General features: G+C 38.2%; 1 protein-coding gene across 4 annotated transcripts in view; it reads right to left on the bottom strand.

Moving 5' to 3' along the window:
• The window catches only part of parga (poly (ADP-ribose) glycohydrolase a), a 205126-nt gene that overhangs the window by 107782 nt on the left and 74863 nt on the right, over nucleotides 1-22481 (bottom strand). For all 4 annotated transcript variants that reach the window (XM_072583394.1, XM_072583396.1, XM_072583395.1 and 1 more), the window contains 2 exons: nucleotides 20242-20334; nucleotides 9832-9989 (listed from right to left, as the gene is read on the bottom strand). In XM_072583394.1, coding sequence (XP_072439495.1) covers nucleotides 9832-9989; nucleotides 20242-20334 — 251 coding nt within the window. The remainder of the gene's footprint in view (nucleotides 1-9831; nucleotides 9990-20241; nucleotides 20335-22481) is intronic.

Raw genomic sequence — 22481 nt, forward strand, 5'->3', positions numbered from 1 at the left:
TATCATCTATTGCAGTTTTCAAAGTCTGCATATTTCAATTTCTTCATTCTATGCCAAATGCTAGTAAATCTGTACAATAACTAGTTGATCCAAGATAACAATTTTTTAGGTCAAATTTTAAGCAGTTGTTGGAACTTGCTTTTAATACTGCTTCTGTTGTGTGTGCTTAGAAATTATTTTTCTACTTAAGTTTTTGGCTCTTTATACAAATTGAACATTTAATAACTTTAAAATGTGGTGCTAACTTAATTCAAGTAGATATCTGACCACCTTATGTACAAAAGAAACCAAAATGAAATGCTTCCTTGATGAGTTCTGTGCAGTCTTGTTACAAGTTTCATAAGCCACAGTTGCAAGCAAAAAAGTATATATTATGTTGTAACTTTGAGAAGGTTTGCAGCTCAGGTTGAGGTTCATGTTGTAAGTTTGCTTGCTGAGCTGGAAAGTTGGTTTTTCAGATGTTTTGTCACCATACTAGGTAACATCATCAGTGAGCCTCCATTGAAGTGCTGGTGTTATGTCCCACTTTTCTATTTATGTGTCTTGGTCTCTTAAGGTGGGGGTGGGTGGGGTGATATTTCCAGTTCTTCTTCTCAGAGATTAGTAAATGGGGTCCTAATCAATGTGTTTATTGATGGAATTCCGGTTTGAATGCCAGGCTTCTAGGAATTCCTGTGCATGCCTCTGTTTAGCCTGTTCTAGGATAGACGTGTTGTCCCAGTCGAAGTGGTGTCATTCTTTGACTGTATGTAAAGATACTAGTGATTCCTATAGTGTGGAAACAGGCCTTCGGCCCAAGTCGACACCCACCCTCTAAAGAGTATCCCACCAATACCATTTTCCATTACTCTACATTTACCCCTGACCAATGCACCTAATCTATACATCCCTGAGTACTATGGGCAATTTAGCATGGTCAATTTACCTAACCTGAACATCTCTGGACTGTGGGAAGAAACCGGAGCACCCGGAGGGAACCCACGCAGACACAGGGAGAATGGGCAAAATCCACACAGACAGTAGCCTAAGGCTGGAGTTGAACCAAGGTCCCCGGCTCTGTGAGACAACACTGCTAACCACTGAGCCACTGTGCAGCCTCTGAAATTACTACCAGACTACTCCGACCCCTTGGCATCAATGTAGCCCACAACAGATTTCCCTTCCCAGATGTCACAGTGGAATGAATAGTTAATGGAGAACTGCAGACCAGCGTCTACAGTAAAGCAACACACGCAGATAGATACTTAACTACAGAAGCAATCATCCCAACACGCACAAAAGGAGCTGCACAAGACATTATTTAAATGGACCAAAACACACTGCAGTACCCAGGAACTACGAGCGGCAGAAGAAAAATACTTATACAGGGAAACCTCGATTATCTGAATTAGATGGACGGGCAGTATTTCGTTTGGATAATCAATTATTCGGTTAATCGATTAAATGCTTTCCTCTGGGGCTTGGAGTTTTTAAAATCTGCTTCCCCATTCAGGAGACTGCAGCAGCATACAGTGCATAAGACCCTGCCCCCAACCCCACCTCCAGCCAACACCACACCCCTCCTGACATCCTGCCCCCCCCGACCCCATCCAACACTGTCCCCCTCCCCCCCAATCCCTGTCCAGCACTGCCCCCTCCCCCGTCCAATACTGCCCCCGCCCCCTCTCCAGGGCAGCCAGACTGGACACCAACAATAAGACTGCTGCTGCCTTTGTGGGGTCTGTCTCCAAATAGCGTGCGCGCGCACACACATACAACTTTCTACTGCAACATTTTGACAGGTTCCACATCTGCCCTGTTGATGTAATCTGAAACAGGCTGAGGTCCAAACACAAAACAAAACCATACTAAGATTAGAAGGGTTAATTCAAGAGACGAGTTTCGCAGAACATCTTAAAAAAGAGGGTAATGTAGAGATAGATGAATTTGCAGGGCATTTCAGATCATAGGGCATAGGAGACTGAGGCCAATGTTGGTCAGATTATCTCAGGAGGTTGGGGGGAGGGGGGGGGGAGGGGGGGGTTAGTGTGCACCCCTCTGTAGACCTCCAGGGAAAGTGTGGGGAGAGAGAGGGAGGGACATCAGTCATTTGGAGACGGTGCCTGTTTACCCACTGTAAACAAAAGACGCAATCACTGTTGGAAACACGTCATTGATGTAATGTTTCTATCCGGACTTTGAGATCTCCTTCGGATAATTGGTATTCGGATAATCGAGATTTCTCTGCATAGAATATTCAAGAACAAGTACCCAATAAATACAGTCCGCCGATTCTTAAACAGAAAACCCAAACAAGTAGACAACATGTCCAGAAACTCCAGCCACACTACTATACATCAAAGACATCTCAGAGATGACTGGCAGACTACTCCGACCCCTTGGCATTGGAGTCCGCAAACCTACCAACCCACTGAAACAGCTATGAAGAACCTAAAGGACCCTATACCAACAACCAACAAAATGAATGTCATTTATAAAATATCCCGCAAAGACTGTAACAAACACTACATCAGACAGACAGGCAGAAAATAAGCCACCAGGATACACAAACACCAACTAGCCACCAAAAGACATGACCCATTATCACTAGTATCCTTACATACAAACGAAGGAGGACACATCCTGACTGGGACAACACATCCATTCCAGGACAGGCTAAACAGAGACATGCAGGGAATTCTTAGAGGCCTGGCTTTCAAACCAGAACTCCATGAATAAACACATTGATTTGGACCCCATTTATCAACCTCTGAGAAAAAGAACCAGAAATGATATCACTCACCTTAAGAAACCAAGACACACAAACAGAAAGCAGGACAGAACACCAGTGCTTCACTGGAGGCTCACTGATGATGTTACCTAGCATGGTGACAAAACATCTGAAAACAAACCTTCCAGCTCAGTGAGCAAACTTACAATCTGATTATGTTGTAGCAACTACCATTATGCTCTAGTAACCACCATCTGTTGACAGATGCCTGTTCAGTTCATAGTATAGTTATATAGATTTAGTATGGCACCTCAGGAATACTTTCTCCATTAATCCCTTATTTGAAGCCTCAAAACTTTTCAAGATAGATTTCTCTTCCTCAGATAAAAGTTGAAAATCAACATTATTATTTACTCCCCTAAAGGTATAGTATCACTACTGGGAATAGAGTGTAATTACAATATGATAGTAAAATCTCTGTGTAAATACAAATACCATAAAAAATTCCAAAATCAGCACAAAAATTATAATATGTACTATACTGATATGCAAGTCACCAAACAGAATGAAAACACAAAGGAAAATTGAATAGTGTCTTTTGTTTTACACAGCTTATCAACTAATATTAACCAAATCCTGCTGTAGATTTATTCAAGCGATCTTACAGTCAAAAACCCTGCTTAGAACAGTTGTACATCAATAGCAAGCATGCCCTCAGTCTCCTATGCCCTATGATCTGAAATGCCCTGCAAATTCATCTATCTCTACATTACCCTCTTCTCTTTTAAGATGTTCTGCGAAACTCGTCTCTTGAATTAACCCTTCTAATCTTAGTATGGTTTTGTTTTGTGTTTGGACCTCAGCCTGTTTCAGATTTCACAACAATGCTAGTTTTGAAAATGAAAGTTTGGTCTCATTTTTAAGGACCTGAACCAGAAAGTTTTCAAATACAAATTGAAGCCAAAAAAATTTCAAGATTAGCACAAACATATATTAAATCATGCTACTTGGCATATTTCAGGGATGAAATAATGCCCTTCTCATAAATTAAACACAGAATATATTGAAGCATATAATGCCTCACAAAATGCTACTAAAAACACTGATTATTTTTGTGAAGATCCTGCGATACAGTTCTGTATATTATCACTAATTTAGTTTAATATTTATCAGGTTTAAGAGACATGGTAACACAGGGGTAAGGTCACTGGACTAGCAACTCAAGAATCCCAGGCAAATGTTCTGGGGACATGAGTTCAAATCTCACCATGGCAAATAATGAAATTTTAATTCAATAAAAAAAATTAAAATATTGGTCTAATGACGATATGAAATCATTATCGATTGGTGTAGAAACCCACCTGGTTCATTAATGTTGTTTAGGGATGGAAATCTGTCATCCTTACCTGATCTAGCCTGGATGCAACTCCAGGCCCACAAGAATGAGGGTGACTCTTAACTGTTCTCTGGGTAAATAAAGGTGAGCAATAAATACTAGCCCAATCAGCAACACGCCTATACCATGAACGAAAAAAAGAAGTGTCATACTCTCCGTTATATTCTAACCATTAACAAGGAATTTCTGCACCTGTATGTGAGTCTATATGCATGAGTGCTTTCCTGGACTGGTGAATTGCAACTGAAGTCAAACAGTGAGAATTGCATGTTGGTAGGTGAAACTGATATTAGCAGCCTTACTGACAGATTGGTTTAGTAACTGGACCTTATCTATCTAACAGACAGGGAGCATCTGTACATGAAAGCCAGGAAGCTAAGGAAACTATTTTTGAACACTTTGCTGTGCCTTCAAGAAGAATTATTTGAAGACATTATTCTGCTGTCCTCTAACAATGTTAGATTAATTGAATTGAATAATTTACTCTTAAGAATCACCAGATGATGCTCATTACTGCCATAATTTATGTTGTTTACCATAATGAATCTTTTATAATCAATTTATAATACTAAATCAAATTTTAAGTCATTCTGAACATACAATGTTTAATTACCCCATTTTTAGGTAACCATGGGCAGAAATATCTTATGAATGGAATATTCATACTCATTTCTTTCTTCCTCATTCATAACAGAATTTTTCTTGTCTCTTCTAGTAAACCATAAAGTCTTTTCTGCACAATTGAAAACTATTTACATAAAAAATGTGCTTCAACACAGATCGGGTATTTTCCTTTATAACACGTCTTTAGTAGTAGTTATTCCTTTAAAATTTAAGTAATATTGAGAGTGATGAGTACTTTTAAAAGCGTAGAAGTGTGCTGCAACACAACATGCTTATATTATTACGTATACTCTAATAGTTACTGCAACCAAAACCAACCAACCACCTTCTGAAAAACACAATAAGTTGGCTATCTTATGGTTCAACTTCGAATGAAAACAAATCATTCTAATCACTCACTCTCTCTCATACAAGAGGCTCAGTACACTTGATGCTTACGTGCCTTGAAAGACAAGTCTAAATGGTTGAACATGAATTTAAATAAAGCTTTGCATATTATTATTGCCAATTTATGCTATTTCCACTTTTTACTCCAAAACACACTTTGGAGGAATCGTAAAGATTATTACCTCAAGTTAGTTTACATATTTTATAGTTTGTGTACGATTAACATCTCTGAAAAACTCTAAATTCACTTCAATTAATCAGATTGGTCATACATAGTGCAAATGTAGGAAAACGAGTATTCTATGATTTTATCTTCACTGTTAGTGGTGCAAGAAAGAACTGACATTTATTTAATATCTCATCACACCCACCAGGCTATTTCTGAAGCACATCCAACTGAGTACTTTGAAGCACAGTCATTATTGTTACTTACAACAGTAGTTAGATCATGCAAGTACCATTAAACTTCCTACTTCAACCTTCAAGGAATTTGGAGATAATTGTCCCAAGTTATCATGCATTTCAACCGGAAAAATATACGGTAGATAAATAGGTTATTTCCATCACTATACTTCACTGCATGTATACTTGGACTTGCTGCTAAAGATCATATTGCTAAGACTATTGTCACTGGTAGTTTTTTTATTAATGATGGGATAGGAATCGATATTACCAGATGTAAAGCTGATTGCATCAAAACTTCAATGGATGGCTTTCTTTTGTGCTTTAATTTTTGTTCTTATTGATCATATGTAACCTTAAACTAAGTTTGTTTATAACAACAATATTGACAGAATATTACACTGTACCTGGGTGCATATTGAAAAATGTTTTGTAAAGATAAATATTATATTTAATTACTCACAAAACACTTCAAACATTTGAGGATGTTTTGGAACAGCACAGTGGATCACTTATGGCAAGATATTGAAAATTGGAGGATAAAATGTTCAGAAAACATCATAGCATGCATGATGCAACACACATTAATCAGACAGTATTTCTGTTTGACTATTTTCTTTTTCAAAAAAAAGACTTGTATATAAGGTATTCTAAAAAAAATGTTTTTTAAAACAAGATGCTAACTAAAAAGGGTTACCTTCTCAACTCTGCACTGTCCAGAGTTTTGCATTTGGCATGTAGTCAGATGTTACAAACAATGTAGAATGGAAAGTTGTTCATTTTTAAGACCCATGACAATGGGAAATCTCATTAGTCATGTTTGGTATTCCATAAAACATTTCGTGCCTTCATGTTAGAAGGCTCTTTTATCACTACAACAGCTTTGATTGAATCAGAATAAACATACCAAGAGCCATTGGGCAGCAGAAGTTGAAAAAGCACACAGCTGCCGTCGTGATAACAGGACAAAATATAATAATTGCCCTTTTATGATGTACAAGCTCTTACATGTTCTTCATTTTTGTAGCAGCAGAGATGGCTTCAGGAGACACTAATCAATCTCATTGTTCCAGGCTGTTTTATCTTCAGTGGAAGAAAAGCATCTTACAATGCAAACTGAATAGTGCCACACCCAGTGCCCCCTCTTCTACAGAAAAACTGAGGTAAGTACCTGTACAGATGATACAGAATTTCATTTCTGATCACAAGGAGTTTAATTATTGGATTCTGGGTCTCCTGCTAAACTGATGGATGCAGAGCACTGGAAGTCAAGTTCCAAATAAAGTAGGCAAACTAAGGAAGAAGTTGATATTATTATACTAGAGATAATAACAACAGATTCCTGCCAGATATTCAGATCTCAACAACATTTACTTAATAGTCTTAAAAGGTACAATCTTGTTTTCCAACAAATCAACAGGTTGGATTTTACCACAGACTACAGGACCCTCACATTAGACCCCCATTTGGGTTCCAGAGTCTGGTTCTCTTAGCAGCACAATTTTCTTGGAGCCAGCCTCCGAGCAGGTCGTTTTCACAATGCTATCTCTTAAGGACAGTGGTTGACTCATGAGTTCCATGCCACAGAGCCGACACTTCTGGAGCCTCAACAGTTCCCTGGGGACTGGTGAGGGAAAGGCATAACATCAAGGCTGTGGCTTGAGTGCTGATACCAGACAAAAATATGAGGGCAGAAACCACTGGGCACCTTGAGGCAGGAGAGAAACCCCAGCACAGGAAACTGTTTGAGCCATGAGTGAGGCCTGTTCATCCCTCCTGATGTCACTGGGGCATGAAGCCTTTTAACTCCAACAAATCCCAGACTGCCACAGGAAGGGTGGCTTCATTAAACTGGTGGTCACTGCTCTGTCAACGTTCTGTCAGCTGCAAAGTTCTAGCAAGGCTACAAAATCATTTCTCTTAACAACTGACAGTTGATCCCTGCCCGAGCCCATCACAATGAAGTTATCCACTGGAGGGAATGCTTTGAGGAGATGTCCTATTGTGGGTCTACCTGTTTTTCTAGCCCTCTTCCCAGCTTCTAACCATGTTCACCATGTGGCCAGGAAAATTGAGCCCAATGACTCTTGTGAGGGAACTCTACAAAGTAGCACATCTCAGGACAATTAGAGACAAATTGTTGTGACTCAGACCTGTTGAAATGAGTACAACAAAAAAAAAACACTGTTGTCCAATGAATCAGTTGCAATTGGTTTGCATTTTGTAAGTATCATTACAAAAGTCAATCCATTCCAGTTAAATCTTGCCCCCAATTATCCTACAAAATACAAAACCATGTAAAAAACATCAGTTTGTATCCTACATAAAATGCTTATCAATTGCACAGCAAATCTGCCTAGCCAACAGAGCACTGTAAAACCTGAGGTCATCTTCATGCAAGCATATGATTAGGAGTAGGACATTCAAGATGATCATGGCTAATCTGATAACATTTCAAGCCCTTGCTTAACGAGAATCTATCTACCTCCGCCTTAAATATATTCAAGGACTCTGCTTCCACCACCTTTTCAGGAAGACAGTTTGAAAGACTCACCACCCTCGGAGGGAAAAAAAATGCTTTTTCTCTATTTGAAATGGAAGATCCCGATTTCTAAGCACTGATTCCTAGTTCTGTATTTTACCAAAAGAGGAAACATCCTCATCACATCTATCCTGTCAAAACCCTCAGAATCGCATGCATTTCAATCAAGTTGCCTCTCACCTTTCTAAACTTTAGCAGATAGAAGAGTGCCTGTCCAATTTCTTCTCATAAAATAGCCATTTCACTCCCATTCTTAGTCTGGGAAATGTTTTCTGAAATGAGTCCAAGCATTTATATCCTTCCTAAATAAAGGTGATCAATCCTGTTGCATAGTACTCCAGGTGCATTCTCACCAGTGCCCTGTAAATTTAGCATAACTCCTTACATTTGAATTCAACGCCCCTTGCAATAAAGGATAACATAAGGATTACTTTATCTGCAAACTAACCTTTCATGATTAAGATACATGAGAAATTCAGATCTTTGAATCTGTCACATACTTAGATAATGCATATATTTTATTCTCCCAAAAATGGACAATTCACATTTTCACATTACACTCCAGTTGTCACATCTTTGTCTACTTGCTTGAGCTAAATCCTTTCATAGCCTCCTTATGTTATTTTCACAACTTGCTTCCCTATCTATATCTGCATTGTCAGCAAATTCGGCAACTATACATTCCAATTTAGCCAATTCATTTATAAATTGTTAACAGTTGAAGTCCCAGCGCCCAGCAATCCCTATGGTACACCATTCATTAGATCTTGCTAAGCTGATAAAAACATTCATGCTTATTCTCCACTTTGTTTGCCAAACAATCTCCTACCCATGCCAATGTGTGACCACCTACACTATGAGCTTCCTTTTTCTGCCATAAGCTTTGATCTACTATGTTAAATATCTTCTGGAAATCTCGGTATAGTACATCCACCAGTTCCCTTTTATCCATTGCATGTGTTACTTCCTCAAGGGACTCCAACAATGGTCAAACATGACTTCTCTTTCACCAAACCATACTGACTGAACTTATCAGAGTGCCTGCTATAACTTCTTTAATAATTGCTTCTTACAGTTTCCCTATAACAGACATTAAACTAACTAGTCTGCAGTCTTCTGCTTTCTGTCTCCCTTCCTTCTTCAATAAAGAAGTTACCTTATCTTTCTTATACACAAAAGGGACCACCCTCAAATCAGTGACAAGACCATTCCCAATGTAGTGGAAAAGCTGATTACTTTGACTAAAACATGCCTCCCTCCAATGAAGCGCTGGGCTTCCAAGCAGCAATGCTCTAAAATAACATGTAGATGCTGGAAATATTCTCAGCAGGTCAAGTAAATCTGTAGAGATAGCAGATGTCGTACTTTAAGTGACCAATGTTTTGTTAGCTACCTGACTTGCCGAACACTTCCAGTATTTTCTGCTTAATAAATGGATGATAGTATTTTCATACACTAGGCAATCAATTCAGTCAGACAGCATTCACATTTTACAGGCATGAAACATTGTAATAGGAAACATACAATAAAAACAAAATAACTTTGGCTTTGAGAGATGGCATTGTTATATCGATACTGTATGCAATTGAAGAACTAAAACAGAATAAAGAACTGCGATGCTGGAGATCTGAAAATCACAACCAAAGAAACTGCTGGAGAAACTCAGCAGGTCAGGCAGCATCGCTGGATATAAAACAGTTAATGTTTACAGTCCAGTGACCCTTTTTCAGAACTATTGCAGTATGCTGTAGAGGAATTTTTTGTACTTACTTCTTAAAGTTTATGTCCGGGAAGTTAGAATATTCAAGTTTTCCTTTGTTATTGCGTCGAGGAAATGTGCAAAAGAAAGCATTGGCCAGAAGGCAAGCTATTTGTTCTTGTGACATTGTGATGGAGTAATTCATCTTCTGTTTAAGCAGTGGTATCGGCTGGCATGGAAAGAGGCAAGGGAAAGGTAATCAGTTTAGCAATGTAGCGAATAGAGAAGCAAAATTACAATTACCAAATTAAAGTATATATAGTAATTTAGGAACACTGCTACGCTGTACAAGCTGCCTTGTGGCAGTAATCTCATTTACCTCAATTGATCGGAAAATGTTATTATTTGAGGCATTACAAATTCCTAATGTTTTAGAAGGACTCAACATCAAGGAAAATATAGATTGGTTCTTTCCCAATATTCTGTACAAGGGACACAAGGTAACCGAGATACTTTTATGTAGTACAAGGGAGAGGCATTTCTTGTTCTTCATAATTTCCAATAGCTCATTGTTGCTTAAAATATCAAATATTTATTTTATAATAACACATTTGATAACAAAAAATTCTTCTACTTTTATAGATGGATTTTGTGTCACAATGCTATATTGTGCATTTGCATTGAGTTTCATATTGATCCTTTGCCTTATAATCATAAATCTGAAGTAATACTTCAAAAAAGAATTTCGTTTCCATTTTAAAATTCTGAAGTGGACCTTTTTGAGATTAACCTTGGCATCAGAAGTTTTGATTTAATGAACAAAATAATCATTTAGCTTTTTATTTTGCAGATTTACAACCACAATCCAGAAGAATATTTTTAATTTTGCAAATAAATCCCATTTTTTTTAAAATCAGGATGATCTAGACCTTTTGTTTTATGGAGATTTGGCTGGATGACAAATACTACAAAAATACATTTTTTCCAGGAGAAGGCTTGTAACTTATGCAAGGCCATCCTTTCAGTTCAAATCTTGCCTTGATAATTTTTCCTGCCTATATGACCAGCCATTTGATACACTCAAACTAATTGCTAAAAGGAACTGTTTTACTGACCAGAAACAATTACCCCTACAATGACAATATTACAGTGAGAGAATTTCATTTTGATCAACTAAGGCACACAGCTAGACATAAACTGAATAGCATTTTAGTATGAATATAATACACCCAACATGTAAACTAACTGGCAAGGCTTGCACACTGAAATACTCAAAATTTACTTACTTCATTGATACACAAATTTATCCATTGAAAAATTACATTTGTACAACAGAAATCAGTAAAAGCTCAAGTCTTTACCTTTTGTATTTCATTGAGAGTTGTTGATACAAGGTGATCAAAATTGGAATATTTTGTGACAAAGGAGAAAAGCAATTCCACAAGTATAGTTCAATATAATGTGGAACAAAAGCTTAGCACAAGGAAATTAACATCTCAAGCTTTCATTGACAATTGAAAACTGCAGCACTCAAACAGCCTCGTGCACTTTTGTTTTTACTTTCTTATGAAGATGTTTCCTGGAATGTCAATTACAAATTGCTTTGCTTCCCAGCAGACTTCATTCAAAACCGCTTGGGATGTAGCGAGGATCCTTTAGGTTCCAAGTATAAATAATTATAAATGTTATTGATGCTCAAAATGTACTCATGAGGTATGGCCATTGCTGGCACGTATTGACAGGCATGTAATGTCCCTCCCTAACTGGCTTCACATGGAATCGGGGAAAATTCTTTGTTGGAGTCATGCTTTTCACAAAGGAAGATGGTTTTAATTGTTGGAAGTCAATTTCAGACTCAGGACATGACTGCAGAGGTTCCTTTGGGTAGTGTATTTGTACTAGGTTCCAGCACCTTCATTAATGAGGTCAGAAGTGGAGATGAATGGAAGGTACCAAAGAGGTCTTGGTAGTTGTTGTAGTGCATTTTGAAGATGGTGCATACTGTTTCCATTGTGTGCTGGCAATGAAGGAATGAACACAAAGTGGTGAATGGGTCAACTGAAACGCCCAGGATGTTGGTGTGTCAGCAGTGGCAGGGGTTGGTTTAGTTCAGTTGGCTGGATGGTTGGGTTGCAAGGCAGTTTGCCAACAGCTGGGTTCAATTCCCCTTCACTAGCTGAGGTTACCATGATGGACTCTCGTTCTCATCCTCTCCCTTCACCTAAGGTATGGTGGCCCTCAGGTTAAAGCACCACCAATAATCTCACTCTAATGAGACAGCAGCCGTATGGTCTAGTAATACTATGGCGACTTGACTTCATCAGCGATGGCAATACCACTGAACATCATGGGAAATGGTTATATTCTCTCGGTTAGAAATGGCACTTATGTAGTGCAAACATTACCTACCATTTATCAGCCAAAGCCTGGGTATTGTCTGGATCTTGCTGCATATAGACATGGACACCTTTGTATCGGAGGACTTGCGAATGGTGCTGAACATTGTTCCCTCAGGATTGTACATCTCCATTTCTGACTCCATAATGGAGGGAAGACCTTAAATGAAGCAGCTGAAGATGCTGGAGCCTAGTACAAATACACTACCCAAAGGAACTCCTGCAGTCAGGTCCTGGGTCTGAGATTGACTTCCAACAATCATATTCACCTTCCTTTATGAAAAGCATAATTCAACAAAGGATTTTCCCCGATTCCATGGGAAGCCAGCTTTTGACTTCAGACTCTGTTGCTATACTTGCCATTTTCTTATCATTCTTTTGCAAAATTCATTTGCATCACTAGATTTTTTTTAATAGACATGGGAGAGATTGAGAAGGAGAATTCTTCATGGAAACCTCAACTGGTGCAAGAATTCATCCCATTCTATTGACATCACTCTGCATCACATACCAGCCAACTGAGCTAAACCGACTCGCTCTAACCAGAACTAATGATATTGCAACCACACTGTTCACTTAAATACCTCAACGAATGTAAAAAAGTGAACGAAACCCAAGTAAATACAAATTATAACTAAGTGAACTTGTATTTATATTCTTTTAAGGATATTTAATGATTTCAAAGTAATTTATTTTCATGCTGTTACATTTTTTAACATTATGAATAAAATTATCAGAATGAATCAGATTACTGCTCATGAAACACTAAAATACATGCACTTTATACAATGCAGGTTATATTACAAACTAAAAGCCTTGGTGATACTAATCACTTAGTCTGTTACAATATTACTTATTCTAATAATAAGCACAGTTAACATTTCAAATCCAATGAGAACTTGTGATGAAGAATCACCAGATTCAAAGTGTTCACTCTGCTTTCTTTCCACAATGCTGCCAGACCCGCTGAATTTCTCTAGCGATTTGTTTTTGTTTCCTCGGTCAGCATGCTAGTTAGATGGAGAGCAACATTTCATAAACATCCCTGATTAATATTAATGAGAAAGTAAGACTTTAAGATCACCAGGTTTCAAAGATGTGGGTTTCTGAACCAAATTAACAGGATACTAACTGAGCCTTATTAATATTTCTCAGCTTTAAATTCCTAAAATATACCACAACCACCAGCTAAACAACAAAGCTACACTAGTTTCACTTCACTTCCAACAGTACAGAGGGAATTTAAAACATCAATATGGGAAGTAAAAATATGTTGAGAAACATGAACCAGCTAACAATAAACTGAAATCCAAGATATTTGGCAAAGCACTAACAAGTCTAAGAGGTTCGGACCAGGACAAATTTTAATCTATTAAGGATCCAGAAGAAAATCCCATATAAAGGAAGAGGACATGAAAACGTACTAAACGAGGACTTCACGTGTCTTTACCAAGGAAGCAGATGACACGAAGATTATCTGAAGAATCAATGTGATCTGCAACATTCTCCTAAATACCGCATGAGTGCGCCAGATGGGCTGTCTATTGTTGTGAGGTTTATAAAGACCTTAGTTTTTCATTTTCCTTTGATTTGGATTGTGAGCCAAAATGGAATAGGTATTGCTGCAAATTAAGGACTTTGGAAGGAACTGCTGCACTTTCAAAGCTAAATTGCTGGACTCATCTTGAGTTTTGTTTACACTATTGCTTTGTTTAAGCAGAGACAAAAGATGCGTTAGGTACTACAGCACTGTGAGACAGAGAGATTGAGCGAGTTCAGAGTAAACTTTATCCAAATCCAGAATGCCGAATGCACAAAACAATCATTGAATCCTGTGGACTAGTACTGTGGTACTTGAACCATGTTTCCTCAGTATTTCTTCCTCCATCCATAACAGCCGTTATTTCATATTTATCAGTCTACATGTGTGTACAGGGATTGAGAAAGGGGAGAAGTTATACACTGATAATTCATATTTTAGTTTGTCTGTATTCAGAATTGATTTATCATAAATGGTAGTTTATGTTCCATACAGAATTCTGGTTAGTGTTTCCTGCTAACCAGAGTCTATCAGATAGGAAAACTGGGGTCCTCAAGTGCTTTGATTAAATCTTAAACTTGAGATGATTCCAGAAGCAGTGGGGTTTGAGTACTGGTGGGCTTTCCAAAGTGATTGTGACTGGTTCAAACCCACAACTTTCTGACCAAGAACAAGAGGGCCCACTAAGTAAGCAGCACAGATGGGAAAATCTTCGAATCTTGTTAGATCATCACCAATTTGGTCTCTTCAATTTGAGAACAAGCTTTCAAGTGTTTGGCAAGGTGACCAGTAGGGTCAGCATTTTCCCTGCTTGAGGTGTCTTTACCTTTCTGCGTTCTCCTGTGTCTGAATTTTTCAAACTTATCTGTCTGCAAGGTAATATCTTAAAAACTTGATGTTACTATAATGACCATCTGTGGCCAGCTCTCCTTTCATTGCCTATCTCCATGGCAACATGAATCATAAGCACCTTGAATTCACTTATAAATGCTGATTTTCTGTCTTCAAAATTCCCAAATCTATTTTGGAAATAAACAGACAATTCAAATTATAACTAGTTATAAAAACCTGAAATTCTTAACTCATTTCCAGCATAAACTGGAGACTAGTAGACCTACAGTTGAATGCCCTTTCTTTGTCGACTTGCAAATATCCTGCCCCTTCTTCCCTGGAACACAATCTGGATCCTCCCTTAACTACCAAACTCCCCATAGGCGTTCTGGGGTAAAATTCAGAACAGGTCGATTGACCCTCTTTAATTCCTTCATTTTACATTGAAGACCCAAACTTAACAATCACATAAACTTGGTATTTTTAAACAAATTATTAATGCTCCCATTAAGATCTTGGCAATAACCAACAAGTTCCACTCAGCTCTGAAGAATTAGCAACACCTATAATTGACCTTATTAAACTGCACAAATGCTAAAGAACCACAACGGCAGTCCTTGTTATCTCAAATTTGGGTTCTGCCATTTATTTCAGAGTTTCATGATCATGTTAATCATAACAGCAATGGAAGACACTGCCCACAAAAATGATTTAGAAGTTAATCTGGCAATACTCCAATTCATAACTTATGAAATGTACTCAATCTCCAAAATATCAATGGCGAAATTTGTGTAAACTTGTGTGATAAATCATGCCAAGGGTTATGTCGGTAAGAGTGTTAATGAACAAAATGAGACACACACACTTGGGCTTCAGCATGAATGGTCGCAGTGAAATCTGCCCACCTGCTGCAGTCTTATGCATCCTCAGAGCATGACAAGGACAGCAATGCCTGTGACTGTGTGAACGTAGAAATTAACTTTTAAACACTTGACTTCTTCCAGTTTGCAGCTAGAACTATTTGCAACATCTCTCCTATGTTTTGCAAGGGATATTGCTGAGGCCATCTTCTCAATGGGAAAGAACACTTCATTTGCACTTTTATGAAAGAAGCAGGTGAAGCATGAAGATTCTTTAAAATTACAGACTTCACCAAGAAGTAAGGAATCAATGATTGCAAGCTTAGCACTTTGTGGGAGTTGCATATCTATTCTGCGATGTCCAGGAATAGAAATTCATTCCACTCTATCAATGTCTGGGTGCTGTGCAAAGCATGCAGGTCATTGCTTGATATAGTGACATATAGCAGTGTACTGTACCTAATGCATTTGGGGCACCACAGCAAACCACGAGCTGACTATGAGGCAAAGAATGACTGATAGCTTTGGTAAGCATGAGCTAATCATACATTGAAATCCACAGTCCAACTTTTGGAGCAATCAAGTTTAGCCCCAAGTAGTTTTAGTTTATTCTTTCATTGTATGAGACTATTGGGAGCGAACTTAACGTTTGTTGTTCATCTCTAAAGGCCGTGAAATGAAGCCCAATTGATATTCACAATGCTGTTTAGAAAGGTTCCAGATTTTAAACCCTGTGAGACTGAAGGACAGGCAATATATTTATAGATGAGGATCGTTTGGGGCATGGAGGGGAATATAAAGATGACTATTCTTCATGTCCTTGGGTCACAGGAGAAACTCAGCAAGTTTCTGCAATGAATTTTGTATGTGGTACAAACTGCTCTGATGATAAATGGGACGTTAATCAAGCTGCTTTGACCTAGATTGTCTTGAACATGTTAGAACTGCATTCATTTAGGGAAGTGGAGGGCATCCCATCACACTCCTGAGTTGTACCTTATAAATGGCAGACAGACCTGGGAGTCAGGTGGGGGAGTCACTGCAGTATTCATCGTGCCTTACATGTTGCCACTGTATTTATATGGTGAGTCCAGTTTAGTTTCTGGACCATGGTATCCTTCAGGATGTTGATAGTGGGGGATTAAGTGATAGTAATGCCATGTGATGTCAAAGGGGAGTGGTCAGATGTCATTGCTTGACATTTCTGAGAGTGTGAAAGTTACTTGCTATTTTTAAGCCTAGGCCTAGATACAATCAGTTCTTGCTGCATTTGAATGTGGACTATTTTAGTATCTGAGGAATGCCGAATGACATTCTGCAATCATTAGCATACACATGATGGAAGGAAGGTCATTGAGTAGCTAAAGATGGTTGGGCCGAGGACAGTACCCTGAGGAACTTCTCCAGAGATATCCTGGAACTGAAATGACTGACCTCCAACAACCACAGCCATCTTATGATGTGGCAGATTTTATTCCAACCAGTGAACCATCCTGATTCCCACTGAAACAAGTTTTACTGGGGCTCCTTGATGCTACACAGTCAAATGCAACCTTGATGTCAGGCCTGTCACTCTGGATTGATCTTGCTTTGATAAGACAGGTCATACCTAGCAATTTTCAACATTGTTAGATAGATGAGAGTACTGTAGGTGTACTAGAATAGCTTGGTTAAGAACTGGGCAAAAGTGAGGACTGGAGATGCTTGGTTAAGAACTGGTTTAGTTCCGGGAACACATTTTCAACAATATTGCCCACATGCTTTCAAAGCTCAGTCTTTGCAGTATCCAATGTTTTTAGCTATTCCTTCACATTATGCAATGTGAACTGAATTGGTTGAAGACTGGCATTGGTGATATTGGGGACCTCAGGTGGAGGCTCACTCACTGAGCACTTCTGCCTAAAGTTGGTGTGAGCACTTCAGTTTTGACTTTTGGATGTATCAAGCTCCCTCATAATTAAGAATAGAGAGGTTTTGTAGAATTTCCTCCTTCACTTAGTTATTTAATTGTCATTGCCATGTATGACTGGGTGTGATAGCACTACAGAGTTTTGATTTGGTCCATTAGTTGTTGGGTCACTTAGCTATGTCCATCATATATAACTTAGCACACACATAATTCTCAGGTGTAGCGTCTTGAGTTAACCTAATCAGTTTTAGGTATGTGTGACCCTGCTCCTGGCATGCTGTCCTGCATTGCTTATTGAACCAGCCCACTCAGCAATCTAAAGAACATCAGTAGATAGTGATAGGTCATCATTCAGGAAGATGAGAAGAGCAACTTGAGGGAGAACTGGAAACATCTCACTGCTTCACTTGGTTATCTGAAACTCTGGACAAATGATTGGTTTACATACGTAATGTGTCCAATGAACATACAGACAATGTGTTCAGAAGGTGCAAAATCATTTCATTTTTTGCATGATAGCATACATATGATTGATCACAAAAATGTATAAAAATGGGATATATAAAATATAGTCTATTGACTTATTTCAGTTGCAGATTAGATGAATACCATTTGACTTGTCCATTTCATTAACTAAGCATTTGAAATGCAATGAGGTGCTCTACAAATACAAATTTCTTCCTCCCAAGCTAAACCAAATATGAAAATGACCAGTGCATGTAAACCTGACTGGCTCCTGTTTTTTTATCCTAATAATGTGAGTACACACATTTTTGTTTCTCTTGCTGATAACAATCATCTTTATGAATAGAGTACAAATTTTATTCATAAAACTGCTGCAGAAAATGCTGACGACAAATAAGAAGCGATTTATTAGAGCTGACAGTCAGCCCGAGACACACAGCAGAAAGTAATTTTAAAAGGTAAGTGCAGTTCCATACGTCCTCTTTACATCTTCCACAAATACGTCTGAGAAAAGGTACCAATTTTACCCAACATTCCCAACTTGGGCTCTCCCAAGCAGAGAATTCCTCAATAGATTAAATTGCATCAGGTTGGTTGTAGCCACTGATTTACACTCAGCTGAAATCGGTGTCAGTGATCTAATCATTTCAAAGAAAGGAGAGTTTATCCATGAAGGAAAAGGTTGACACTCTTGAGTGAACATCAATTCTCCAAAGTACCAGCAGTCCGACATTGATTTAGGGAATTAATGCCTGCGCTAAATCTCCACTGAAGACGAACAGTGCTCTTAAACTGGTCAAAGACACAGTTTTTCACGTAGGAAAGCTTGTCTGACTTAGTATGTGAATCTCAAAAGGCTAGTAAAATTAAACATTTAATTGATTAGGCAGAAAGAGAGCACAGGCGAGAGGGGAGGAGCACAGGTGAAAGAGGAGAACATGGACGAGAGGGGTACAGGCGAGGGGTGGAGTGTGGATAAGAACGCCGGATAGGGGTGGAAAGCAGGGAGCAATGGGTGATGGAGTGGGGGGAGCACAGGCAAGAGAGGACAGTGGGGAAGAGCATAGGTGAGATGGGGATGGAATGAGCATGGACGGGGCGTGGCGGATATCGTGGACGAGAAGAGCACATGCAAGATGGGGAGCATGCACACAGGTAATGATGGACAAGGGTAGTAAATGCATGTGAACATGACGACCTATAAGTTGGTGTCCAAACCACACTTCATAACTTCTAATCGCATTGTTACTACTTCACTACCTCTGGCTAAAAGTCCTGGAACTCCCTCCTTGACAGCATTGTTTATACCCACATCAAATGAACTGCAGTGATTGAAGAAGGCAGATCACTGCCACTTTCTCAAGAGAAGGCCAATTAGGATTGGGATTAAAACTGGCCCAGCTGGCATGCTTACATCCAGTGAAAGAATGCATTTTGAAGTTAATTTGCCAAATAACTAGAAAAGCAGTTTTGTTATTTAAAGAAGAAAATAGATCAATGTGTATAACACCTTATCCCAATCATAGGATTTTCCAAAGCTCATTGTAGCCAATGAATTACTTTGGAGTCATAATTATTCTGGCAAACACAATAGCCAATATGTAAATTATATATCTCCAATTTATCTGTTGTTGAGGGAAATAATGATGTTGAGTGCATCATTTTTGTTGTTCTTTGAATTGCTCAATCAGCCTATGAACAAGGAGGCTGGAGTTTGGTTTAATATAGAAAGATTGCAGATCTTTGACATCAGCAGCACTCACACTAAAATGTCATACAAGATCTCAGTGCATTTGAAGCCACTTGTCGGACTTACTGCTAGAAACTGATAACTTCAATAAGGTTTAGAACACTATCACCAGTGCAATACCAAATTAGTTGTTGGGGTACAAACATTTGTAGTTACATCAAAAATTGATATACATTCCCATGTCTTCTGTCAGTTAATTTCCCCAATGATTTACATTAATCATTAATCACTTAAACAAATACCCTTTTTGGGATGTGTTTTGTTGCTTATTATAGGCTATAAAATGGTCCACTTGGTTTCATTGTAAATATTCACTGTAAACATGAAGTATTTCCAGATTCGATGGATACCGATGAAAGCTTCCTTTCATTTGCCTTGAGTAATATTCTTCCACCCAAGCAGAGCTGATTAGTCAGAACATTACAGTGATTTCACCAACTGGATGCAACTCAGTGTGATCTAAAATACACTATATACAATATTCACGTTTGAGAAAAACATAAATATGTTTAAAATTGTTTTATTTTCCACCCCAAAAGATTCTGATAACCACGCTGTCTCATGGGTGTGTCTTTTTCTTTTGACCTTATTGTTCTTATATGTGAAATGAGACACAAGCAATACTGGTTCACAAAGTATAACCCTGGTCCAAAAGTCTGATCTCTTCTATTACTTATTGGTTAAAAAGTTTCAAAAAATTAAACTTTTTTAAACCCAGGTTGTTGCCTACCTTGGTACAAAGAGTTGGCAATTGCAGAGCTAATTCGGCCATTTTAGGTAGAAGGAACTGAAGAAGGTGCTGTGTTTCAACGTCACTTAAATCCTAAAGAAAAATAAAAAAATTCTTAAGTTGTTTCAGGAAATGAAATTATGTCTGTACAGCAGTACTGCATTGCCTTGTGACAAATTTTAAGATTTTTCTTTTTAAATTAAAAGTACTTATTCCACAGTATAATTTATGATAAATATAATACAATAATTGCCACAGAATTATAGTAATACTAGATGATCTATTTGAAGTTTCATTAGACGGACAAAATAATTAAAAGCCCGATTGTTTATATTAATCCTGAAGTAACTCACTGTTCATGAGTTAAAAAGTGTGGTGCTGTAAAAGCACAGCCAGTCAAACAGCATCCAAAAGAGAAAGAGTCAACTTTTTGAGCAAAAGCTCTTCATCAGGAATGTGGTGGGAGCCCAAGGGGGCTGAGAGATAAATGGGGGGGGGGGGGGGGGGGGGGGGGAAGAGTGTCTACTAATAGTTTCACTATAGTTTTAAACAATATTTCACGTTTAAAAACATTACTGCTGGTAGTCATTTTAAAAAAACTTTTGTTTTGAAATGTGTGTGAAATTTCACAATCAACAGCAATTCATTTGGAAATACAACAGGATGAATTGATTACCTTATTTGCTGAACTGAATACTAAGCACGGAAGAAAAGTTTTGCATTATTTAGGACTAAGCTACAGAGAAATTTAGAGGCACAATTTTGTTAGCCCATTATCAAGTGTGTACACCCTACTTATGTATACATTTGCTATATAAACCCATCGGAAATCAAGAGTTACAGATTAGTTAACCCAAATCTGTTTTGGATTGCTTCCTCTAGGCACTGTTGAAGTTAGCTGCCACCTCAAAACATTAATAAGCTAGTAAAAACATGGTCACAAAATTGGTACAAATTTTTTAATGCCTAGCTTTCAAGCAGCTGTGTAGTCTTAATTTCAAATTTAGCTATTCACAGGATATATGTATCTGGCATGTTGAAATTATTTCCACATGGCAGTCCTGTGGTGAAAGCCAGACTAATGTCATTAACTGCTGGTTCTGGGTCCTCATATGTGGCACTATGGTAAAGACCAAACAAAATTAAATTGGCAAATGACATGAAAACCTATTAAGTAGAAATATGGGAAACAGGCAGGATAAAAAAAAATACAAGGGAAAACAACAAATTTAGAAAGAAGGCAAAAACAAACCTCTTTGGACTGAACACTGATAAAATAGCAAGACAGCACAGATCATATACAGCAAACTAATACTGTTCATCAACTCTCAAGTTATCTTTGCACTGTGGCTGCTAACACAAGACCAATCCTTATCCTTTCCTTGGTGACCCCCAAGGAGTGAGGATCAATGAGTCCTGAAGTGGTTGCTGAGTCCAACATGTGGCCTAATCGACTCTGCTACCAGGTGGTCAGAAGGGTTGCACACTTCCAATGAAAGTTGTCAGTAGTGCCCTGTTGAACAAACCCTCTCTCTTTTCTCCTCTTCAAAGCTTGTTTCACCTTGGATCCAGTGTTTCTCACCCATGCTGTAGTCCAAACTGTTCCTTAATGAAATTGAAATTCTAAAGTACAATGAAGATCCATGTACAGTTATCAATCTCAATTATGACCTGAAGAGGGGTGCTGACAAAACAGAAGCTCCATCTGAATACAGGAAGTTGGGAAGGAAAGTACAGTGAACTTAATTCATTTTCAAAGTTTTGAAACAGCCAAGTTCAAAGTAAAAGTTGATGCAAACTGTACAAGACATCTAACTTTTCCATTGCTACTTTAAAACTAGCTCACACCAGTACCGGTCTCCTTAACGCACTTCTGGTATCACTAAGAGGGACAATCAACATTTTTGTCTTTATTAACTTTAAGGAGTTAAAATGCACATTTTAGTGTGTCATTACTGACAAAGTTTCACTTAAACAGATTTCTCGAGACTACAATTGTCGAAGGGTATGGGAAAGAGAAAGTGCATGGAGTTGGGATAAAGGATTGTGTTGAATGGCAGAGTGGACTTGATGTATCATCTACTCCTGCACCTTGATTTGTGAGAGAACTTACTCAATAGCAGGGAAAGAATGTAGCTCAGTGATGAATGGGCTCTGTGTGAGAAACAATGATCAGAGATGAAAAGAAAAATCTGTTTATTTTGGAAAGAGTTGATGAGGAAAACGTCTCAGAGAAAGTA

This window comes from Chiloscyllium punctatum, chromosome 13 (assembly GCF_047496795.1).
Source record: "Chiloscyllium punctatum isolate Juve2018m chromosome 13, sChiPun1.3, whole genome shotgun sequence".
NCBI classification, from domain to species: Eukaryota; Metazoa; Chordata; class Chondrichthyes; order Orectolobiformes; family Hemiscylliidae; genus Chiloscyllium; species Chiloscyllium punctatum.